Source organism: Aptenodytes forsteri, unplaced genomic scaffold (genome assembly GCF_000699145.1).
Source record: "Aptenodytes forsteri isolate BGI_AS27 unplaced genomic scaffold, ASM69914v1 Scaffold156, whole genome shotgun sequence".
Taxonomy (NCBI): Eukaryota; Metazoa; Chordata; class Aves; order Sphenisciformes; family Spheniscidae; genus Aptenodytes; species Aptenodytes forsteri.
The window spans coordinates 688144-709057 of record NW_008794166.1 but is presented as its reverse complement, the minus strand read 5'-3'; the positions used below and the strand labels follow the sequence as shown (position 1 = coordinate 709057).

The 20914-nt window shown below is 51.9% G+C and overlaps 1 protein-coding gene across 1 annotated transcript in view; it reads right to left on the bottom strand.

Annotated features, from left to right (window-relative positions):
• Window positions 1-20914, bottom strand: part of DAG1 (dystroglycan 1) — a 53542-nt gene that overhangs the window by 779 nt on the left and 31849 nt on the right. The window contains exons 2-3 of the mRNA XM_009281147.2: window positions 16026-16435; window positions 12-2340 (exon numbers count right to left, since the gene is read on the bottom strand). Of these exons, the coding sequence (XP_009279422.1) occupies window positions 12-2340; window positions 16026-16307 (2611 nt within the window). The 5' untranslated portion in view covers window positions 16308-16435. The remainder of the gene's footprint in view (window positions 1-11; window positions 2341-16025; window positions 16436-20914) is intronic.

Genomic DNA, 20914 nt, shown 5'->3' with positions numbered 1-20914 from the left:
CATGGGTGCAGTGAAGGGGGGGGGAGGCTGGTAGGGTGGCGCGTTGGGGTCCTCGTCCCGCAGCGGCGTGTACTCCCCGATGGTGTCCTGGTTGAGCGGCGTGGTCTCCGGCATGCTCTGGTTGGGGTACTCCGGGGGGGGCAGCGGGGCTTTCTCCTCCTGGAGGATGAGGGGCATGCTGGAGGACGGCGGAGGCTTGGAGTCGTCCAGCTCGTCGGCAAAGATGATGGGCACGCCTTTCTTTATGAAGGTGGCCTGGTCTTCGATGGTCAGCTTCCCTTTCCTCTTCTTGCGGTAGCAGATCATGGCAATGATGCCGGCCACGAGGAGGATGGCGGCCACCACCACGGCGGGGATGACGGTGTGCAGGTACACGTCGTCCTCACTGCTCTTCTCGGGGTCTTTGCCTGCTGCCACTGTCGGTGTCGCCTCCGAGATCACCCTTCCGTCCTTCGTCACGGGGATGAACTGGACGTGCCTGCAGCTGCCAGAGCCGACCACCGACACGTTCAGAGGCTTGAATTCGGGCTGCAAGACGTTGGAGAAAGCCGGGCTCGGCCCGCCGGAGTCATCGGCAATTTTTTTACTCAAAGTCCGGATCTGCTCCCGGGGGCAGGGCTCCAAGGGCAGCGTGTTGTTCGTCCACTCCACTACGATGGAGCCTTTGGCGATGTCCTGCACTGTGATGGTGCTGCTGTTCCTGTCGCCAAACGCCAGAGCCAGCTTCTTCACCAGCATGATCTTCTTATTGATGTCGTTCACCACCGCGTTGTGGTCCCCTTCCAGCCTGGCCTTGAACTTCACCGGAGACTTGTCCCCGTGCGGGCGTTTGTGGACATGGATTTCGAAAGCATCCACAGCGAAAAGCCCGCCTTTGTCTGTCGCATACATGAAGTACTCGTGCTTCCCGATGTGGTTGTGGTCCGGCATGCCGTACATGAGCTGGCTGGTGCTGTTAAACTGGACCCACGAATTCTCCTCTATCATCTGCTGCTCCTTCAGCTTCAAGGTCAGCTGCAGTTTGTCAGTGGTGGTATCTTCCTTGTCGTAGAAGGTATCTGACGGTATTTTAACCTCGAAGTAGGTGCCCTCCCACGCGTCGACCCTGTCGATATGGTTCGTCAGCTTGGGTGGCTCGTTTGGCTCCCAGGGCCGGGGGATCCCGCTAGCTGTGGTGCGTACGCGGGTTGGCGGGGAGGCCGTTGTCAGCTTGGAGATGGGGGATCTGGTCGTGCTGGGAGGCTTCGTCGGACGGGGCGTTTTGGGTCTTCGAGTAGGCCTTCGCGTCGTCGCCGTGGAGGAATCCGTCGTGGATGGCGTGGCTGGCTTCAGAGTGGAGACTCTCGGTTTCTTGGTGGTAGTTGTGGGCGGTGTGATCACTGCCGTGGGCTCTACGTACCCGGGCATCGTGGGGCGAATTGGCACGGAGGCCGTGCCGGTGCCTTCTGCTACCCTGGTTGGCTGGATCGGTCCCAGAGTGGGCGTCTGGACGATGGGACCCCTTGTTCTGATGGTGACCGTAGGCTTCCTTGGCAGCGGTATGGGCTCCCGGACAGGGGGTGCCGTCGTCTCCGTGGGAGGCGCGATGGCGGGCGACGTCGGGGTGGGGACGATCCTGGTCGGCGGTTCTTGCGCGGCAGTAGTGGGCGGCCCAATGGCAGTCAAAGGCGTAGGGGTGGCGTTGATCTGCCGCCGCATCCTCTTTGGGAGGTGAGGTTTCTTGTTAGCAATGTGCCAGCCAACAACAGGGTAGCCAAGGCGGGCAGACATGGTTCCTTCCTTAGCTGGAGCTTCCACCTTGCTGATGTTGGGGACACTGTTTTGGCTCAGAGAACATCCCAGTTTCCATGAGAGTAAGGCCCCGTTTTCCACCACCTTCTTTGCATTTCCCGGTCCAGCCATGAAGGCCGACATGTCAAAGAGTCTGTTATTTACAACAGGAACCAACTTCATGTTATGAAGTTCCACCTCCGAGAAGCTTCTCATTCTGTTTAAGAGTTCAATCCTCTGCTTTGGTGTCATTTTTGTTAAGTCGGCATCCAAAATGACAGTCAGGATAGTGACCGGCTCTTCCGAGCCACACACGAATGGCGCTGTGTCACCCGTGTCTTGGATGGCCACTCGCACCGACTGAGGCTCGTTGTGGTCTTCTTGGTGGACCTCAACGGAGAAGACATTTGTGGTCTGTGGCACGTAGCTCCCGTTCGGAGAGGGCTGCAGCGTGGTTACCGAGATGTAGTGGACGCCCTTATCCGTGTCAAGGGGCAGCCCTTCCAGGGAGCTGCTCTCCGCATTCCAGTGTAACCAAGAAGGCAAGGAGTCCTTCCCAGCTTCGGAGATCTACCAAATAAGAGAGAGAAGGTGCCTTTAGAAGAACAGCATTAGGACAGGTTCTAACAGCAATAACACTTAATTTAAAGGATTAAAGAAAAAAAATCTGAAGCGTAACAACTGGGGAAGGAACATCCTGGCCAGAGCGGGACAGCCTGTGTCTCCTCTGCATGGTGGCAAGGATGAGCTCTGTAGGGTACACTGGTCCCAAAGGGCTTAAGGAGCCACGGGAGGTCATCAAGTCCTGCAAAGGTCCCTCGCCTGCAGGTACCAGCTCTCTAGCACTTGCTGTGCAACTACTAAGCACAAGCGGTTCATTTTCTCCGAGGGCAGAAGGGGAGTTCAAGTCACGGGGAGAGCTACGAAGCTATAAAGTTATGTGATACAGCAGAGCTGATCCAACAACTGCCCTCCTCCCGCTCCCTCTTCTTCCTCTCCCATCCCTGCCATCTCGCTCCTTTCCTCACCTGATCACACCTTGCAAGCCCATTGCTCCAGCACCTCAGCAGAACATATGTTTTCTCTGTTAACTTTCTGCTTCGTCCCGCTGCCCCCAGCAGCCAGGCTGAGCCGGAGGGGCCAGAAGCTGGCAAACTATCGCTCAGAGTCCCCTGCCTGGTTGGAGGACACCAGCTCTCAACGAGCAGCAGCAAATCCTGAGAGCTATGCAGCCGCTTAAATCACGGCATCCTCTTGCACTGCCAGAGGAACGGCAAGCTGGGGACGAAGGAGCGGAGCAAATCCGACATCTGGTCAGCCTCTTGCACTGCCAGAGGAACGGCAAGCTGATGAAGGAGCGGAGCAAATCCGACATCTGGTCAGCACAGCACTGCGATGGCCAGCGCAGGCAGGCAGGGACACAGCACACGGGCCGGGGCACTGCTGGACATCACACAGGACAGCGCACCAGCCTGGCTTTATACTCAGAGTTAGCTTAAAATGAAGGATTTCACTGTCGTATAACAACTTGCTTCTGCAGACTAGAAACAATGGGCAGCCTTGGCCCAGACCGCAGGCACCTCAGGACTCCAACGCACCATTTACTACCTCTTTCAGGTCAACAGCAACAGGCCGGGGCACTGCTGGACATCACACAGGACAGCGCACCAGCCTGGCTTTATACTCAGAGTTAGCTTAAAATGAAGGATTTCACTGTCGTATAACAACTTGCTTCTGCAGACTAGAAACAATGGGCAGCCTTGGCCCAGACCGCAGGCACCTCAGGACTCCAACGCACCATTTACTACCTCTTTCAGGTCAACAGCAGCACTTTTTTGTTTGTTTGTTTGTTTTGTTTTTCCCACACGACTTGTGGCACAGATTAGCGAAGCACGGCCCAAGAGCACAAGCCTCCCTTTCGAACTCCATGGTCCAACAGCAGGGGCAACGTACGCAACGACGGCATTTCAATACGCTCCAGAGGAGGGAGCCGACGGTAACCTCACCCGCTGCTTCCGCTTCCCAACTTACTCATTTGTGCCCTTCTGAGCCCACTCTCCTCTTCCAACCCCAGGTCCCCTGCCCAGCCAGCCCAGGTCTGGACCCTTCAGGTCCCCCGGCCATTTTGCTCTTGCGGAAAAGATGCTGGTTCTCTCCAAAACATCACCAGCATGGCTGACACCCCGCCAAGGCGCTCCCCACCCCGTGAGGGGGAAAGCCACACGTGTCGGAGCCCTGGGCACTCCTGCCTCCCACCCCGGGCCATAGCCAAGGGTGGACGGACACAAACCCCCCCAAGCCTCCTGTTCCCAGCAGCTGATGTCCGTCCATCTGTGCTACAGCCGCTCACCGATCACGAAGCACAGCAGAGCCGCTCGGGCTGCACGGTGGAAGGGGTGACACTGCCAGCTTGGCAGGCTGTGACATTTCCTGGGGCTGTAGGTACCCCACAGCAAGTAACCTGAGCATCACCGCCCCCGCCCCCCCTGGGCTCAGAGGCGTTTGGAAAGTGCCCCGGCTGGGCTTTCCAGAGCTCACCACGAGGTATCTCTCCCCACACCCAGAGGAAACAGGGCGATTTGGGGCCCACAGAGACAGATTTAGCAGCCTGGTCGAGGCTGTGGGCTTGCAGCAGTCCAATGCAGAGCCGCGTTCCAGCTCTCCTCCTGAAAGGGTGCTTTGGTTACTCTGCAGTTCTGTAAAGCTCATACATATTTCATAATTTATCCAAACGCAAAGCTGGGCGAGGAGCTTCACAAGGAAATCTGCCCGGCAGGAGTGCCCCCCCCGTCCGGCAGCGGGCGCAGAGATGGGGCTGGACTCGCCAGACCTGCCTAATCGCAGGTCCTGCTGGGGAAAGCCCCTGGGATGGACAGACGAAGAGCGATGCCCGGTGCTGCAGGACTGGGCAGACTGCGAGTCCTGGGTACCTCTCCCGCCCCCGCGGCTGCAGGGAGGATTAGGCAGCCCACTGAAAGGCAGGGCAGCAGGGCTCACAGACTTCCCCGCCGCTGTGGGTTTCGGCACACTGAAGGGTCTGGACACGCAGCTCTGCAAGGGTAGCGTAGGACCCGAGTCTTTTGGCGAGAGCAGCATGAGAAAGCTTTTGTGCAAGAGCCACAGAGGGTTTCGGCCACGACCGTAGGGGCAACACCCCCATTCCTCTCCTCTGCAAAGGATCAGCCCTGCTTTTGGCCAGCCTGGACAAGCTGGAGAGCACATCATGAGACACACACTGGTTACAGTTTATAGAGCAGAGTTTAAAGCTGTCAGCACAGCTTTTAGTTAACTCCTGAGCAGCAATGTCCGAGAGCAGGAAATTAAGATTCCTGCCTACACCAGACAGAGAAAGCCACCCCACAGGCCATGCGCCCTGATGTATCCCACCCGAACCAAGGCGCTGAGATGCGAACATCCTTCCACTCAGCTTTGCTCTTTACCCATGTGTCTGGCAGAAACCAGTGGGTTTTGGCAGCACTGCTGCTGCTCCACCGCAGCAAGAACAGGAGCTGCTTTTACCCCAGCTAGCCCGAAGGAAAACCAGCCCTTCACCTGAGAGGGGCACGCAGGAACAAAGGACCAAATTGTCCTTCCTTGGCAGCTCTTCTGCCAAGAGAGGACAAAGGCAGGGTCTGATCCTGCCCAGCCAGAAGCGGGGCTGACCTGCACTTGTGTTTCTTCTTTAAAAAAAGTGTAATTTCATCACACCCTCTAAAAACTGAGATGCCAGGACAGTGGCCAGTGCAATCCAGCATTTACATTAGCAGGAGCTGGATGGTGCCACTCTTTATCCCCTCGTGCCAAAATTAGCTGCTAACCTGCCCGCTGGGGAGGAGGAAGGGCAGTGCTGGGCACACATTAGGAACAGAAACATAAGAAGCCAGGACAAAGCCACAGCGTTATTGAGGCTTACACAATCAAGAAGAATAAAATCTTTAATAGTGAGTGGTTAAATGCACGCTGAATGTGTAATTTCAGGCTACATTTGGAACAAGTCTTCCCCTTCCGTGCACTCTACAAAAGCCCTTAATTACAGGATCACACACTCCATGCAGAGCTTTCCTGCAAGCCGGGGTTTTCTGCTGCTCCCTCCTCCCCGGGCACGGCGCATGAGGAGACATACAACAAGCATTACCTTTAATCTTATGTCACAAGGTGATTCTCTTCAATCACGTATGCTCCTACATTTGATAGCCAAACTCATTTGGGAAAGATGGCCAACCCCACGTGCAAAAAGGACAGTGAGGGAGGCACAGGCCAGTCTGAATATTTCTGCTTGGAAACCCATTTTTAACCTACGGTTTACATCTGAGCTCACATTCTTAAGGGCCCACGCTAGAAAATGAAACTGCAGCTAGACAGATTCACACCGAAAACTAGGCTCTCCTGAAAAACAAAAACAGGCCAGGCAATCACCTACTGGGACAACTTGTTCTAGCAAGGATGCAACGGCTGCAAAACATTTATAAACCCACTTAAACTTGATTTAAAAAAGAGCTGAGCTAGTTCAGCTGTATTCAACCTGCGAGGAGATGTGGACTGTTTCTAAGGGTTCTGCACGAGGCGATTCAGAAAATCAAATTTATGTGTATTACGCGTTTGAAATCCATGAAGATGCTTGTGCCTCCCCTGGGAAATCTTTAGGAAGGCAACAAGTCTTCAATGCCATGGCTCTGCTTTAAACACGGCTACTGCCCTGGTGGCAAAATTCATCCATGTTCACATGACAAAGGAAGAACCCCTCAAGATTAGAGTAGATATTCAAAGCAGTTATCGGGCTGAACAAACATACTTGTTCCTCAATGAATGATAACCAGCGGAGCCCTCGGCGTGGGTCCGTCCTGGTCACGGTCGCTGCTGTGTTCGTGGTGGCATGAAAGCGGGAACGGGGAGCCCTGGACTCTGTTCTTGCAATGTTTCCTTCAAATATTGCTTCAAAGGGTATTTGTTAAGGCTATGCATAGTTAATGATTTGGGATCTCTAGTTTTCATGTAAAAAGTTTTCCAGTTTTCTATGTACGCAATAAATATCAGCCTTAAGCCCTGCCATTTCCCTCAAGGGGTCTGGTTTCAAAATAACTCTTCCGTTGCCCAAGAAACAAAAGGCTGCCTTTGTTTTCCCATTATTTGAGATAATTGTAAATGAATGCTTATCGGGTAAAGATTACACAAGCCTGGCAGTGTACTGAAGACCATTAAAAAATTAGCCATGTTTGTGATTTTAAATACATACAGTGGTCTGGCTGGCTTTGAAGACCTTGTTCACAAAGTCCTTTCAGATATACATGGCCTGTTATTTTTAGGCCAGCCAAGAGCAGTCAGCTCATGAGAGAAGATAGCTCGGTTTGATTTGTTTTTTTAAACTTAGATCTTAAAGCCCTGTAGCCAACAAGACAAAGATAAGCAAAGGAGCAGTGAGCAAAACTGCTGCCTCTGAGGGAATTCAGGCAAAAACCACATTCTTGCCTACAAGAGTACCCTCTAATCCTCCAAGTATTAGTCCTCCTCCTCCTGAGGAATCCTCCAAAAAGGAGACAGGTACTGTAGGATCCTGCCACAGGTGTCCCTTTGGCACATCACTATGAAATTCTCCCGGCCCTGGAGGTATCCGATGGGATCTCCCCAGCCTATGCTGCCAGACCTTCCCGTGGGCAGCAGCAGCCAGGGACTCTGCTCCTTCCTGCGCCCTTTCCAATCAGTCCTAAGAAATTCCTGACTGCTTTTGGGCAGGGGTGAGCATGGATACTCCTGCAGCCCTGCCAGATCTCCCACCACTCCCTTCTCCTCCCCGTGTCCAGCTGTTTCTGAGAGACAGACCCCGTGCCAGGGATTTCATTTGGATTATAATTACTGATGACAGTTTGCTGTATGACAGACTCCCCTTCTCGGTTGCTCCTCAGCATTACCCTAAGCACACAGGGCCAATAATGAAAAATACCCCGGCTGAGCCCTCTCTACATCTGAGCAGAAGGCAAACTGAACTGTGCTCAAGCTGACTGAGCTAACCGGTGTTAAACCAAGTCTGCAGTGCTCAGGCTTCTGCAAGCAATTAACCAGTGGGCAGGGGAAAGAAAATGGAAAGGAAGACAATTCAAATGCAAATACAACTGCAGAGAGAGTCAAACCTAAGCTGTTTGCCTAAACCCAAGCTTCATCTTAACCCCCTGCTAATGCAGCAGCACAGGGCAGTTTTGTCAGCAGAAGCAAAACAGGCAGTCTCAGCTCCAAACCAGGTATGTGGGCAGGCAGATTTTGGGCTGCCTTGTCCCACACGGGCCAGACAAGCGGTGGTAGAGACATGGGTTTCAGATCCGCCCCAGCGCTGCTGGAACCAAGGGCACTGCAATGATTCATGGTGCTGACACAGCCAACCGGGAGCCAAGAGAAACAACGACAACATGGGGCTGCAGGCTCCAAGTCAGAGGATCAAGTCCTCTTTTGGGAGGCTGGCCCTGCCCGTGGGTCCATCAGGTGCATTTCTCTTCTTCACCAGCGCGAAGATGGAGCCAGTGACTGCAGGCGTGGGGTGTGCATGCGGCCAAGCCGTCCGGGCACCACTGCCCTGGGCAGGTCCTGCAGCAGCAGAGGCTGCTGCACTGGGTCAGGGAACACGATGGCTCAAGGCAGGAGCTGGACAACCCTCAGACCACCACAGCCGCTTGCCTTTGGCCCCAAGGAACAGCCCGGACAGGGAGGCTTGCCTGTATGCAACCAGGAGAAGATGCAAAAAGGAGCTTCCAATCTTACATCCCCCTTTCTTTCCTCAAATACAGCAGAACCGCAAACTAGGACATCAGACAGGTCTTGCCGAGAAACACAAGGCCCAGAAAACAGTGAAAGGAGGATGGGCACCTCTCGGAGCCTTCTGCTTGCCGGGCACAGCAACGGTGCCACCACAGGTGCCACCACACAGTGCTGCACTATGGGAAAGCTCAGTCTGAAGAAAGGAAAGTTGCATTTACTTGGCACAGCGAGCAGGGAAGAATCGCGGCACATGCACTTCCCTGCAGAGGGGACTGCGATACCCGCCAGAGCTTTTGGGTATCCTCAGCAGACAGTGCTCTTCCAAGCTGCCACATGCCTTGGACAAAAGGCACAGGAGCTCATAGACAAAAACAAGCTGCTCCAGGACATTTCATGCAGATGCATCTGCCCCTGAAAGTCTAAAAACAGCCCAGAGACTTCACTGGTTCTCAGAAGTATGTTAGCCTCGGTGACCCGACTCTTCATTACCAGCAGGAGCTCACCACCTCTGTTCAGAGACCGAAAGCTATATAGGAACAGCCGGTAATTGGTGCTTCCTTTGTGCACAGGGTAGGTCAGGATGGTTACACTAATCCCACATTTCGGCTGGTCCCAGCGAAAGCCCTGCAAAGCTCTTCCTGCATGTCTCCATGCACTGAAGCTGTTGCCTTAGAAAAATCAAACTTTTCAGCTCAGAAAGCTGAGCTAAGGGAGAACAAGGCTGCAGAGGCTGTATCACAGGTCCTGGCCCTTGACTTCAAGTTCAAACTTCAGTCCCTGAAGGACCAGGCAGCAAAGCTACTTGAAGTAGCTGTTCTACTTTTACACGCTCATGAAAACCCGAAGGAGAAGTTTACATGTCTGCTGCATTTTCCAGCCATCAAGCGGGCAAGCAAAGCCTCACGCACAGAAAGCAGCCCCCCTCCTTTGTGGATGCAAGCATAGAGCTGCGCTGCGTGGATACAGCCTGCCCGAAGAGCGGTGCTTTGTCTCGCCAACTTCTTTACGATCAGTAAAATGGCTTCGCAACAGCGCAGGCTGAGTGGCTACGCCCAGCTCATGCCACCCTCACATACTCCTACCATGACGGCTTCTTTTCCAGATGCGCCTCTGTGTTTGCTATAAGGGCACTATTCAGCGTCCCACTCTGCCTGCACAAGGGAACACAACAGCTGTTTCACTGGGAGGTCACTACAAAACATTGAGTGTCCCAAGAAATCCTCCTTTCATCAGTCCATGCAAGCAGCTTGGAAGGATTTGTTTAGCCTTATTGTTGGAGAGGGAAGGCACAGCCCGCCCGCGCCAGGGCTGGGGTCAGCACGGGCTGCCCACACCCCGCTTTCTCCCTTGTTCAGGGGGCGAGCGCAGGGCAGGAAAAGCCTCAAACAGCTTAAAAAGTTCAGTCGGGCTCTTCTTTCAGCGTGACTTTTTATAAGCGAAAGGCCAAAGGGAAGCAAAAATACCACACAGCAGGGATGCCAAGTGCTGGGGGTTTAGTGCTGCCGCCGTGCAGCTAACCAGCCCTGGCAATTTATTCCTGCCATCAGCAGATTGCTGGAAAGCTGGCATTCAAGAGCGCGGCAAGGAAAGGCGAGCCAGATCCCGCAGTCTCAGGTCGGCTCCTTCGCAGGATTCTCCTTACTGTCGCATTCCTCAGTCTCCCCAGATGCTCAGGGCAACAACCCGTAAAAGCAGGACAAAACACGGGAACTTCCCAGCCCGCCTGAAAAGCTAGTTTATAATTAGATTGAGTCACATTTTCCACTCCTCCAAATTCAGAGCTTGTTACTAAGCGCACACTGAAAATTCCCTGACTCGGTCTCGCTGCAGGAAAAAGATAAGTGGCCCCCTCGGCCCCCCCAGCAGAAATCTTATCAGCTCATCTTATCACTAAGATTGCAGCATGGCAGCTATGCAAAGCCCTGCCCCAAGAAATCCTTTGCCTGGACCTGTTCCAGGCGCTGCTATTTATCCCAGCATGCTGCCCTGTAAATAGCGGCTGTTGCTACACCTTCTGGTTAGTCAAAGTCCAGTAAAACCGGGGACCCTGGGAAGGAGATGAAGCTCACGTGCTTCAACACAGAGAGCCTTTTAAGATACCCAACTTGATGACACAGCCCCTCAGGAGCACTCTTTGCTTGTCTTCCTCCTTTGAGAAATACCACTATAATAAAATTCACATTCAGTTAAAACTCTTTGAAATGAGGATCATTGCAAGAGGAAAAAAAAAAACCAAAACAACAATACCAGTGTTTTTCTTCCCTGAAACTGAGCGTGTCCTGGCACTGCAGGCTGGTTGCTGACATCCAGCCCTTTGCTTCGGGGTCAGAGCAGGGCTGAGGCATGCAGCACAGCCCTGGCAGCAGGTACTCGATGTCAGGACTCCTGCAACCCAGTCTCCGCGGATCCTGTTTATAAAACAAGGTCCCTGAAGTCTGATGACAGTAAAGCTGTTCAATAAAAGCCACTTTAACCGATGGCAAATAGAACAATCATTGGAAAATCAGGCTCCTGCTTGGAATGCAAGGCTCCTTTTTGCCCAGATTAATATCCAACATTCCAATAACCCCACAAACCTGCTGCATAGCTGCACCGTGTAAATCAACTACACGAGTTAATTCAGTTGTTCTAATCACTTTGCCACCAGCTATGTTTGCATACAGCGACAGCTTCTTGGGGCCCCCGCTACGTGTTTAATCTGTCTTCCCGACAAGCCCTGGTGAGACCGTGCACTTCAAAACGAAAATAAATCAGGAGCCAAGACACAGCCAAGGACAGTAAGACTTCGCTGTGCTCATCCGAGAGCTTCTCCTTAGCATCGGCTAACGAACCTGAGCAGCAGATATGCTCCGTGGGATCCATCCCACACCTAACACTCCCAGGATGAGGGCAGGTCGGCAGCTGTATGTATCTTCAAGGAAGACACAGCAAATCACCTGCTTGCACAGGGATGTGTGCCTTGGGAAGCAGTGCACACCAGGAGTTTCTCTCCTTCCAGCATACTTTATAGATCCACCTTTAAACAAAAGCCATTACATTGCACGCCTTTATATACTGTGGGCATATGCAGGATATTGGACTGTGCAAGGGCTCAAATACCTTGTGGGTACACTGGTATTGGAGGGAACTGGATTTATCCCTGCATCCCAAGGGAAAGGTGCAGGTATTGCCACAGCAATGCCAGGTAGTGACTATATTTAATACTCTGATCCAAGTGCAGTGCCTGGTGTTCTAGAGAGGCGTCTGCAGCCCAGATGTCTCCTGTTCACTGCACCCAGCCTAGAGAAACACCATCACAGCCTCTAGTCAGAAAGCCCTTCTCGCAGACTTGGGAGACACCAGATGCTTTCTACAGCGGTTTCTGCACCAAGTCAGATCAACGACCTGCATGCAGGATGGAGGTGATCACCACGTAAATGCCATCCTTTGTGTGTTTTTTCTTTCATGGGCCAAGGCCAGTGTCAGCTTTCCCAATTTGTGGCAGGGTATCGTCACCGGTGGGATGAGCGGAGAGCCATGCTTACTGCAACAGCCACCATCCCAAACGCTGACAGAGGTGCTATCCATGTTAGTGCCACTGTCCTCACCTTGATTATTTGTGTCCTCACCCAGACAGCGATGGGAGGCTTAGGTTTTCATACAAGAAAAATGGGACAACCTTAGAGACAGGACTAGCAGACCTCAGAGACCAAGATCAGCACTGCAAAATTAACGATCCCGCACCTCGCCTAATGTCCTCTTCTGGGACCTCAACAACTGGAAGCAGAAAAAAAACCCCACAGACCTGGGTATTTCAGCCGATGGCAAGACATCTGAGCCAAAGTAAGGCAGACATGGAAAAGCAAATAATTGTATCAAACAAGGTTATTTACAGAAGAGAAAAGGAAGTTTTGATGCCTTTATACGAGGCTCTGGTAAAATTTCATCTAGAGTATTTTCTGTAGCTGTGGTCATGCAAACATAAGAAAAATAAACTCAAGCTGGAAGAGGTGCAGAAGACAGCTGCAAAGATGAGGAGCGGAAGGGAAAGCTTATTTTATGAAAGAGACTAAAGAGGCTGGCTTGCTTAACCAAATAAAATCAAGACAGGGGAATATGCCTGTCACTTATAAATACATAAAGGAAGTAAATATTATGAAGGTAGAATTGATTTAAGCTAAAGGGCAGCACATGTAAATATTTCTAGCCATCTCTAAATTTAGGCTAGAAGCTGCATTTTTAATCAGAGCAGCTTCCAATGGAAGCGGCAGGAACAGGATATCCACCTGGTCTTTGGTCCGAGCATGATCTGCTCTTCAACAACAGGACAAAGCTGAGAGGTAAAGGGTCAGACTCCGCGCAGTCTTCGGTGGAAATGGGGTAAGGAGATCATCAGCCAACGGCAACCGATCGTGGTGAAGGTACCAGCACCAACGCCCCCAGTTATCCTGCTCCCAGCCAGCGTCTGCCAGGAGCTAGTGGGAACCTGCACACTTTTGCACTACCTGTCTGCACGGCAAGGGTTTTGTACGATATGTGGAGATCGGATGTTTTAGCCAAACTCTTGTAAAAATGCCAAGGTTTTGGTGTCAAATGCGGCAAGAAGGGCTGCAAGGTGCCAAGCAGCTGTTAACCCTTTTGGGAAGGCACAACAAGTTTTCATTTCCAAGACACCTTCAGACACCAGGAAAGCAATCCTGCAGTGAGAAGCCTTGCTGTAGCGAAGAAGCTACGGGACAGCATCTGGACTGAACTGCCACCAAATTCAACAGCTGAAATACCTGCAAGCTGCAGCCGCCCTTCAGAGGACACATTAACACCTGAGCAAGGCACCCACCCAGCAAGACAAGGCACAGGCAAAAGGAGTTTCTAATTGCCAGCCATGAGTTACAACAGCCACAAAGCCTTGTGGCCTCTGAGCAACACAGAAAAGAGACTCTGAAATCAAGACACAAAGTAGGGTTTTTTTACTACTTTTCTGCACGTCCACCTTTGTATCTTGAGTGCGTTAGAATAAACTTGCTTTTGTACTTAACCATACAAATCTCACCTGTTCTCGAGCAGCTTGGGGGGTGGCAGGGAAACACTGGCGACTGCTCCCAGGAGCACATACCTGATTACACACAGAGCCCACATATCTGTGCAGGAGTGCGTGCCTGCGAGGCACTCCTCCGCCACGCTGCAGATGCCTGGCGTTGTTTCCATCCCACAACCAAGTTTGCAGAGAAAAGTATTTTGTCTACAGCCGGCTGGAATCTGCTAACAAGCAGGGAGAGGATCTGAGAAGCAGCTTCAAGGTGATCCCCACCACAATACAAACGGAGCCTAGAAATAATCAGCAGGAATTATCTAGAAACGAAGCAATCAAACATTCTTCAGGCTCCAGATGGGAAGCTCCTGGGAGCTTGGGGACATCAACTGTCAGCTTTTTTTTTTTAAAAAAAAAGAAATTATAGCCAATTTCTTAGAAATTGAAGGGGACTGAATATAGGCAACCGCATCTCATTGTAAACTCCGACCCACTGCTTCATCTCCAGGGGCACAGCCCTTATTCTTTCTTATTAGGATTTAAGTACACCAGTTAGCAAGATCCAGAAGTATTACGCTTTTACTGTTCTGGCTGAGAAATGCAAGGCAGCCTGAGAAAAAGACCAGAGCAGCTTGCCCTGAAACTTTCCAGTAAAACAAAAATGCACCCCAGCACCCAAAAATGCCTACGCAGTTCTCGCTAGCCAGGAATCAAATCCCCGTAGCAAAGGTTGGCTGTGCTCAGTAGCCAACGCTCATTCTCTGCAAGGGAGAGACCTTCCAGATACACCAGCTAAGCGAGGCTGCTAACAGTGCCCTAGAGCCTGCTGCACTTTTAAAATCAATTTCAAGGTGAACAGATGCAACATGCACTCGGGCAAGCCCATGGACGAGCGTGAAAATCGCTCCCAGCATTTGCTGAACTACACACAACTAGCAACTGTTGGGTCCTGCTCCAGCCCAGTCCATTTGCATCTCTTCAGGCATCTGTTGGTGTCAGCAAACATGCCTCAACACCAAAGTGGCAGAGGTATTGTTTGAAGCTATCAGGTAGGGTGGAAATAACCTATCAGAGGATTTTCCTGCACCTACTGGAGCTATCACAGATTACTTTTGTGCCAGGAAAAGGAGACTGAGGAAGCTGCAGTGTCATACAAACACTGAAAATTATTCTTGCCATCAAAGTAGCCATTAGACAACACCAGAAGGAGCCATTCCGATGCAAAATCCCAAACCAAAGTTATCATTTCCGTAACACAAGATCTTGGGCTCACCGCACCCATCTGGACTCTTGCAGTCCAGTGCTATATAGGTGCCCCGCGCTCAGAAAACAGGTAGTGGTTAAAACAGGGCGGGCACCACCGCCTCCCGTCTGAGCCAGTCTCCTCGGCCGCAGAGGCAATTAAATGTCACAGCCTTTGCTTTGAAACCAGCTCATCCCCTTCTCCGACTCCTCTAGCCAGGGGCTCACCCACCACCTTCCTCCTCCCCATCTGACCGTCTGTCGATAACAGATGCATTCTTCAGATTTTCTGCCTACCACTGGCACATCGTGGTCCCGGCACCCTCGCTGGAGCCAGTGAGATCATGTATTTGGATTGAGATAATTGCGTGACAGTACGCAGAGCTAAAACAAACCTGCCTTCAAGGAGAAGCTGTCAGACTTTCTCCTGACTTGCTCTCCATCTCCCTCCGATCTGAGACTCAGCAGAAGGTTGTCTTTTCATAATATTTTCTAAAAATGGATTTTTAAAACTATGATTGGAAGGTAATTCTGTTTTTTCAGAACAGAATTTTCTGAACTCCACATGATCCAAGCAAGCAGATGAGAAGTTGTCTTCTCAGCACCCTCCCAGGAAAGAACTAAAGATGAGCAAGCGTGTGTTCGGCAGTGTGCCTACCCTCCTCTGGGCTATTCTGACACTTTCTTGCCCTCAGGACCGATTCAAAAAACCTCAGATTTCAGGTGTCTGCAGTGCCAGTGGCAGGAGGGTAAGTCAGATAAAGAGAAAGGCTCCCACCTTTCCCCAAGAGGACTTAGGGACGAGGTCAGGAGAGACTGTGTCAAAGGCAGCCCAGAGCCCCGCTGGCAGAACAAGGTTTATTTGTCTAGCAATGTTTTGTTACCACAGCGAAGCAAACTCCCCAAGTGTCAGAGCAGCAGCCCCAGGGAATTCGTGGCTCCCCAGATCCCGAGGCAACATCTCCTTATGAATGTGCTCATCGTTCCAGGGGCCGAGTATCTCGCAGCTTAAATACAGCCAACAAACCCGATCAGTCATCCCTGAGAAGTCTCCTCTCTTCATTATAAAAGAAAGGAACTTTGCAATGAGGTGAGGACTTGAATTTTTTTTTTTTTTTTTTTTTTTAAATCCTCCCATAGTCCTACAAAACCTTAAGGCTGCTTCACAGCACCCTCGTGACCCAGTCTGTTAGTGGGGTGACTAGCTCGACTCCTGCAGGAATATAAAGGAAAACAAGCCTGAGGGAATGGCATTTCTCACCTGGACGATTTCTCCATTGGAAGCAATTAAATCCGTGGGGATGGAGACTCTGAAGAAGCGTCCCACCACGGCAGAGCTGTCCGGTATGCCCACCACGGCTGGCACAGTCTCCCGGAGGTCTGAGAGCACGGAGTGCATGGAGGCCTCCAGCTGGTTTTCCCAGTCCCGAACCACTTCTGCCGGCTCGCTGGGCCAGTGGCAGTGAGCAGAGGCTGCCAGCAGCAGCACAGGGATCCAAGTCCTCCCCAGGAAAGGGGGCTGCAGTAGGCATCCAACAGTCATTCTTCCTGGCGGCCTCAGCGACGGTGCTCCAGCCAGAAAGGGGACCACAGGGAATCTGCAGGCACTGCAGCGTAGGCAGGGGATCCACCAGTCCTTCACAGCAGCCTCATCCTAGGAGCCCTGGGAACCTGGTTAAACAAAGGAAACCCAATCAACACATTAATTACGATATCCAAGCCAGCCAGCTAACACACACAGACCTCTTTGCAATGGACAGAGGGCTACCTGCCACGCTACCCTCTTCGTTTCAGCTTTTTGATTTAACTGCAAGAGTTACCACTACCATTAAAGAGAGCAAGAGCTTCTCAGCTCCTCTTCTGATGTACAGCATCTCTAGAGAAACAAGATCCTCCTGCTTTTCCATGCACGCAACCATGTTTCTGCTGCTCTGGAGCCACAGCACCCTGAGATAGCCACAGGTAGGGAGACAGGGCAGATGCAACCGAAGCTGAGGCTCTGTGCTCTGCACAGCGGTAATAGGTGACCTTTCAAGGCAAGCTGAAGTCAGGCTGGGGCATCAGTGGACTTAAATGCCAGCTACGCAGTATGAAGGTCCCAAGAAACCTTCGGTACTCCAAAGCTGCCATCTTGACAGCTTGATGCACAACAGATGCTTCTGCTCCTCTGATCCATGAGCCTGGCTTTCAAGCCAGGTCTCCTCTCAGTTCCAGCTTCTGGTATTGGTGTGTTTAGACTTGATTGGGGAGCCAGCAATACGCACCCCAAAATCAGACTGGAGTGAGCTATGCCCACACTGTGTCCCACACTGCTACCCGCTGCCCAGCTCCCTCCTGCTTGCACAGCTCGCCCGTCCCCACGCTCTGCCAAGAAACACCTCCAGCTCTCCCTCACTTTGTTGTTTTCTTCTTTCACTCGCTTCCTCCCCATCCCCACCCTCTCTCTGGTCCCCTGGATCACAGCTCTCCTTTCTCTCCTCTGTTCCTTTGGTGCATTACTTCCTTCGCTTCCCCAGCTGCTTCTCCCTCCAGACCGCATTCAGCCATGGCACACAGGAGTCACAGATCTGTACACACCCCCACCATGTTCCTCTTCACAGCCCGTCTGCAGGAGAGCAAGTGGGTTCATGAAAGAGGACAGAGCCCTTTGAGGTTCCGGGGGAAGCCGTACTGCAGCTAGCACAGCCCTCTAACTAATCTGCAGTAACGAGCCAGGCAGTGGGTTATGCAGGACTGGAGGACAGACACACAGACCAAGCGGGTGTTGCTCAGTCCCCTGGGAGCACACGGGACTGGGCTTCCTCAGGCCAGGCACTTGCACATCTTGAACCAACTCCTTTTTTCCAGGCTGAGAAGCAGCTTCAAATTCCCAGAGCAAACCCAGCCCAACTTCTAACCACGGGCTCCCAGTCCTTGCTGCAGCCAGGCAAGCGCATATTGCCCACCACGGGCTTGCAGAAGCAGGCAGAGGGCCTGTCCATGCAGGCAACCAAGCCCAAGGTTACCACAGCAGGCTCTAGGAATAATAGGAGAGATAAGATTTGGTTGCTCACCCTAAAACCTGTGCTCTAGAGAAGCTGAGAGGCTGCGCGCAAGGACTAGCACATCATCACCCCTTGATGGGCCGTTTCACAACAAACCACTCGTGCCAGGGCCGACATCTCCCATCCCATACCTGCTGGTAATGGGTCCAGCGAGCACAGTCACAGCTAGCAAAGGGGGCTGTGGGTAGTGGAAATCATGAGCTGAATACAATAACCTCTGGCTACAGCATCCACAAGGCAGACATCTGATCTGACCGCTGTCAGTCACAGAAAGCCTATCTCAAGTGAAACGCAAAAGAAACAGCAGAGGCAGAATAACATTGCTGGAAACCACAAGACAGATGGGAGGATGGTTGGTGTGAGATGCCAGTGCCAGAAAAAAGCCCATTCCCCCACTGCTATTGTCCTTACGACTGCCTGAACCTATTGGAACAGGAATACACCAGATAAAACAACGGGGAAACCAAGTCCGGGCTCTTCCCAAAGGCAACTGAGCACATGGTGGTCTTCACCTGGAGTGAGATGTCTGAGCTGCTTCTCCAGAGGTTATCATCACAAAAGATGAAGTGGCTGGGCAGGTAAGGACAAGTCACACTTCCTACAGGGTGCATCTCTCCTACCAGCTCCTTGCATGGTCAGAGGGTGAGTGACACACACCAATTGATTGTGGGTGAACCCAGAGTCACCCACAGTCAGCAAGTAGACGTCTACCACAGCAGATGTCTGGTGGAGAATATCCAACAGGCTGTGAATAAGCTACAGAGACGGAGTAGCCTTCTGCAAGAGGTCCTGAGGAGGCCACTGATCATCACAGCAGGAAACTGGGGGACTCTCATCCCTGCACAGTACCTTAAATAAGCAGAAAGAGGAACCACCACCTTCAGCCTCCGTGGAGTCCAGGGTACGGACACTGCAGTGATGACACCTTGTCTGTGAGCTACTTCTCCTGAAGCCTGCTCGTTGGAAAGTCCTGCTGTGCAAGGAACTAGAAAGCAACCCGCACAGCAAGTACAGGCAGGATCAGAGACTCGCTGGGAGCTGGGGGAGGAATGCGGCAGCAGCACAACCCAGCAGCCCTGTGGCTGCTGCAGGACTGAGATGCTATCAGCATGGAAACATGGCTGCCTCTCACAGCTGCGCTGAGCCTCCACACCCAAGCAGAGGAGAAACACCCCAGACAACCAGACAGACAGACATCCAGCATACAACTGCACGGAGCTGCAAAGGTGCCTGGAGAGATTCAGCACCACATCTTCAGGCCAGCCCCTGCCCCTGGCCTGTCATGGCTGCAGTGGAGCTTGGGCACGAGTGTGGTGCAGCTTTGTGTTGCTCAGCCAAATGACATGATCTGGCCTAGGGCACTTCTGTTGGATGGAGAGGAGTATTTGGGCAGAAAGGAGCAGGTTCTTGATATTTGTGGCAAGCAGAAGAGGAAGATGAAGTCATCACCCATTTCAGAAACAATTATCAGAGCAGGCAACAAATACTGCCTGTATGATACATGCCCCTCAGCCAAGCAACTCACGCACTGGCCGCGAAGATCTCATGTGACACTTGCAGGTTGCACAAATTCAGAATTTCATTTTAGGGGAACTACAGAAGAACAGTCTCTGCATATGGAAGCGGAGCACACAGGGAGTATAGGAGGAATTCAGTAGCTGATAACAAAAGGAAAAAAAAAATACACAGAAGTGCCGAGAACAAACTTGCACCGCCAAAAAATCTCTTGACACAGCTCCACCTCAACAAACAACTGACAGAAGCTGAAACAGTGCCAGCCTCTCACACTGCGTGTGCTAAGAAGGAAAGGCAGGGTGGTACAGCTCTACAGATAGCTGGAACAAGGCATTGCCCCGCAGTACTGAGGTCCACATGGACTATCGCTTCAAGGCAGAACACTTTTTGTGATAGGAGGTCCTCTGCCTAAAAGCCAGTAGTCCTGCTCAACAAGTCCGCCGGCCACCAGCACTGCAGGTCTTGATGCAGCTGCAGAACAGAGCGAATGGTACCTGCAACGAGGCTGGAACAAGCACTGGGGACCTGCGTGGCACCTCTGCCAAGTTCAAGAGCCCACACCATTTCACATGGTACTATCATGGGCAAAACACAGACTGACTTGAGACATCATCCCAGTCGTATGCAGAAGAAGTCAGTGTTTCAGGATCATCATCCACGACCAGCGAGTGGCATGGAGCTGGAGCTCCCCGCAAGTAAAAATCTCAACACTTCAGTTTCACACAAGCTCAAAACAGGGCCAAAACTCAAACACAGATGGCATTCTGCAGTGGTCATCTGCTGATCTCTGGGAAGCATCAGGCCGTGGGGCCAACTGACTTAGATGGCACTTTCAAGTTATGAGTGAAGGCTAGACCACCCCAGCTTCTCTACGTGGCACAGTGCTCCTTCTTCCAGCAGGATCTGTACTGCCCAGTTTTGCAGAACACACACAAAGGTTCAGGTTAGTCCTGAATTTCAGGATGTTTCATTCCGTGTGATCTTCTGAAAGAAACAACTTTCTCTTTATCCTCCTGCTTCTGAGAGAGCTCTTTTGGTCTCAACTTTGAGCCTCCGGAGCGTTGGATGAAACATCAAAGTCAGTATCAACATCTGCTTCAGTCCTAGCGCTCGGTGCACATGCCTGATCTCCAGTGCCAAACCCCCATCTCAGAGACACGGAACTGCTTGGTGAAGTTATGTTGATACGATGCTGCGCTTGATATGATGCTGACTTGTCAAGACAGTGCTGGAGCTTGCTCCTTCTCCATGCAGCTACAAGGCCCACCGACATGTTAAGGACATGCTCTACCTTCATTATTCAGGAACACATAATAGTGCGGACAGAAGATGGGACTGAAAGGAAGGACTGAGAGCAGGACAAAGTAGCTACTCCTAGCCACGCATCTTCCCAGAGACCTTTCTATCTGCCCACCACAGAATCGGGAGCATCGGGCCAGGGAAAGCGTCCTGGCAGCAGGACCGTGGCTGCCCTAGAAATCCTTCTTCCTCTGTGGCTGATTACACCACCACTTCAGCAAGAACCAGTGAAAGTGAAGTCTCCATCCAGCTACATCTAATCCAATTGCTCAAGCGCACAATCACATCACTG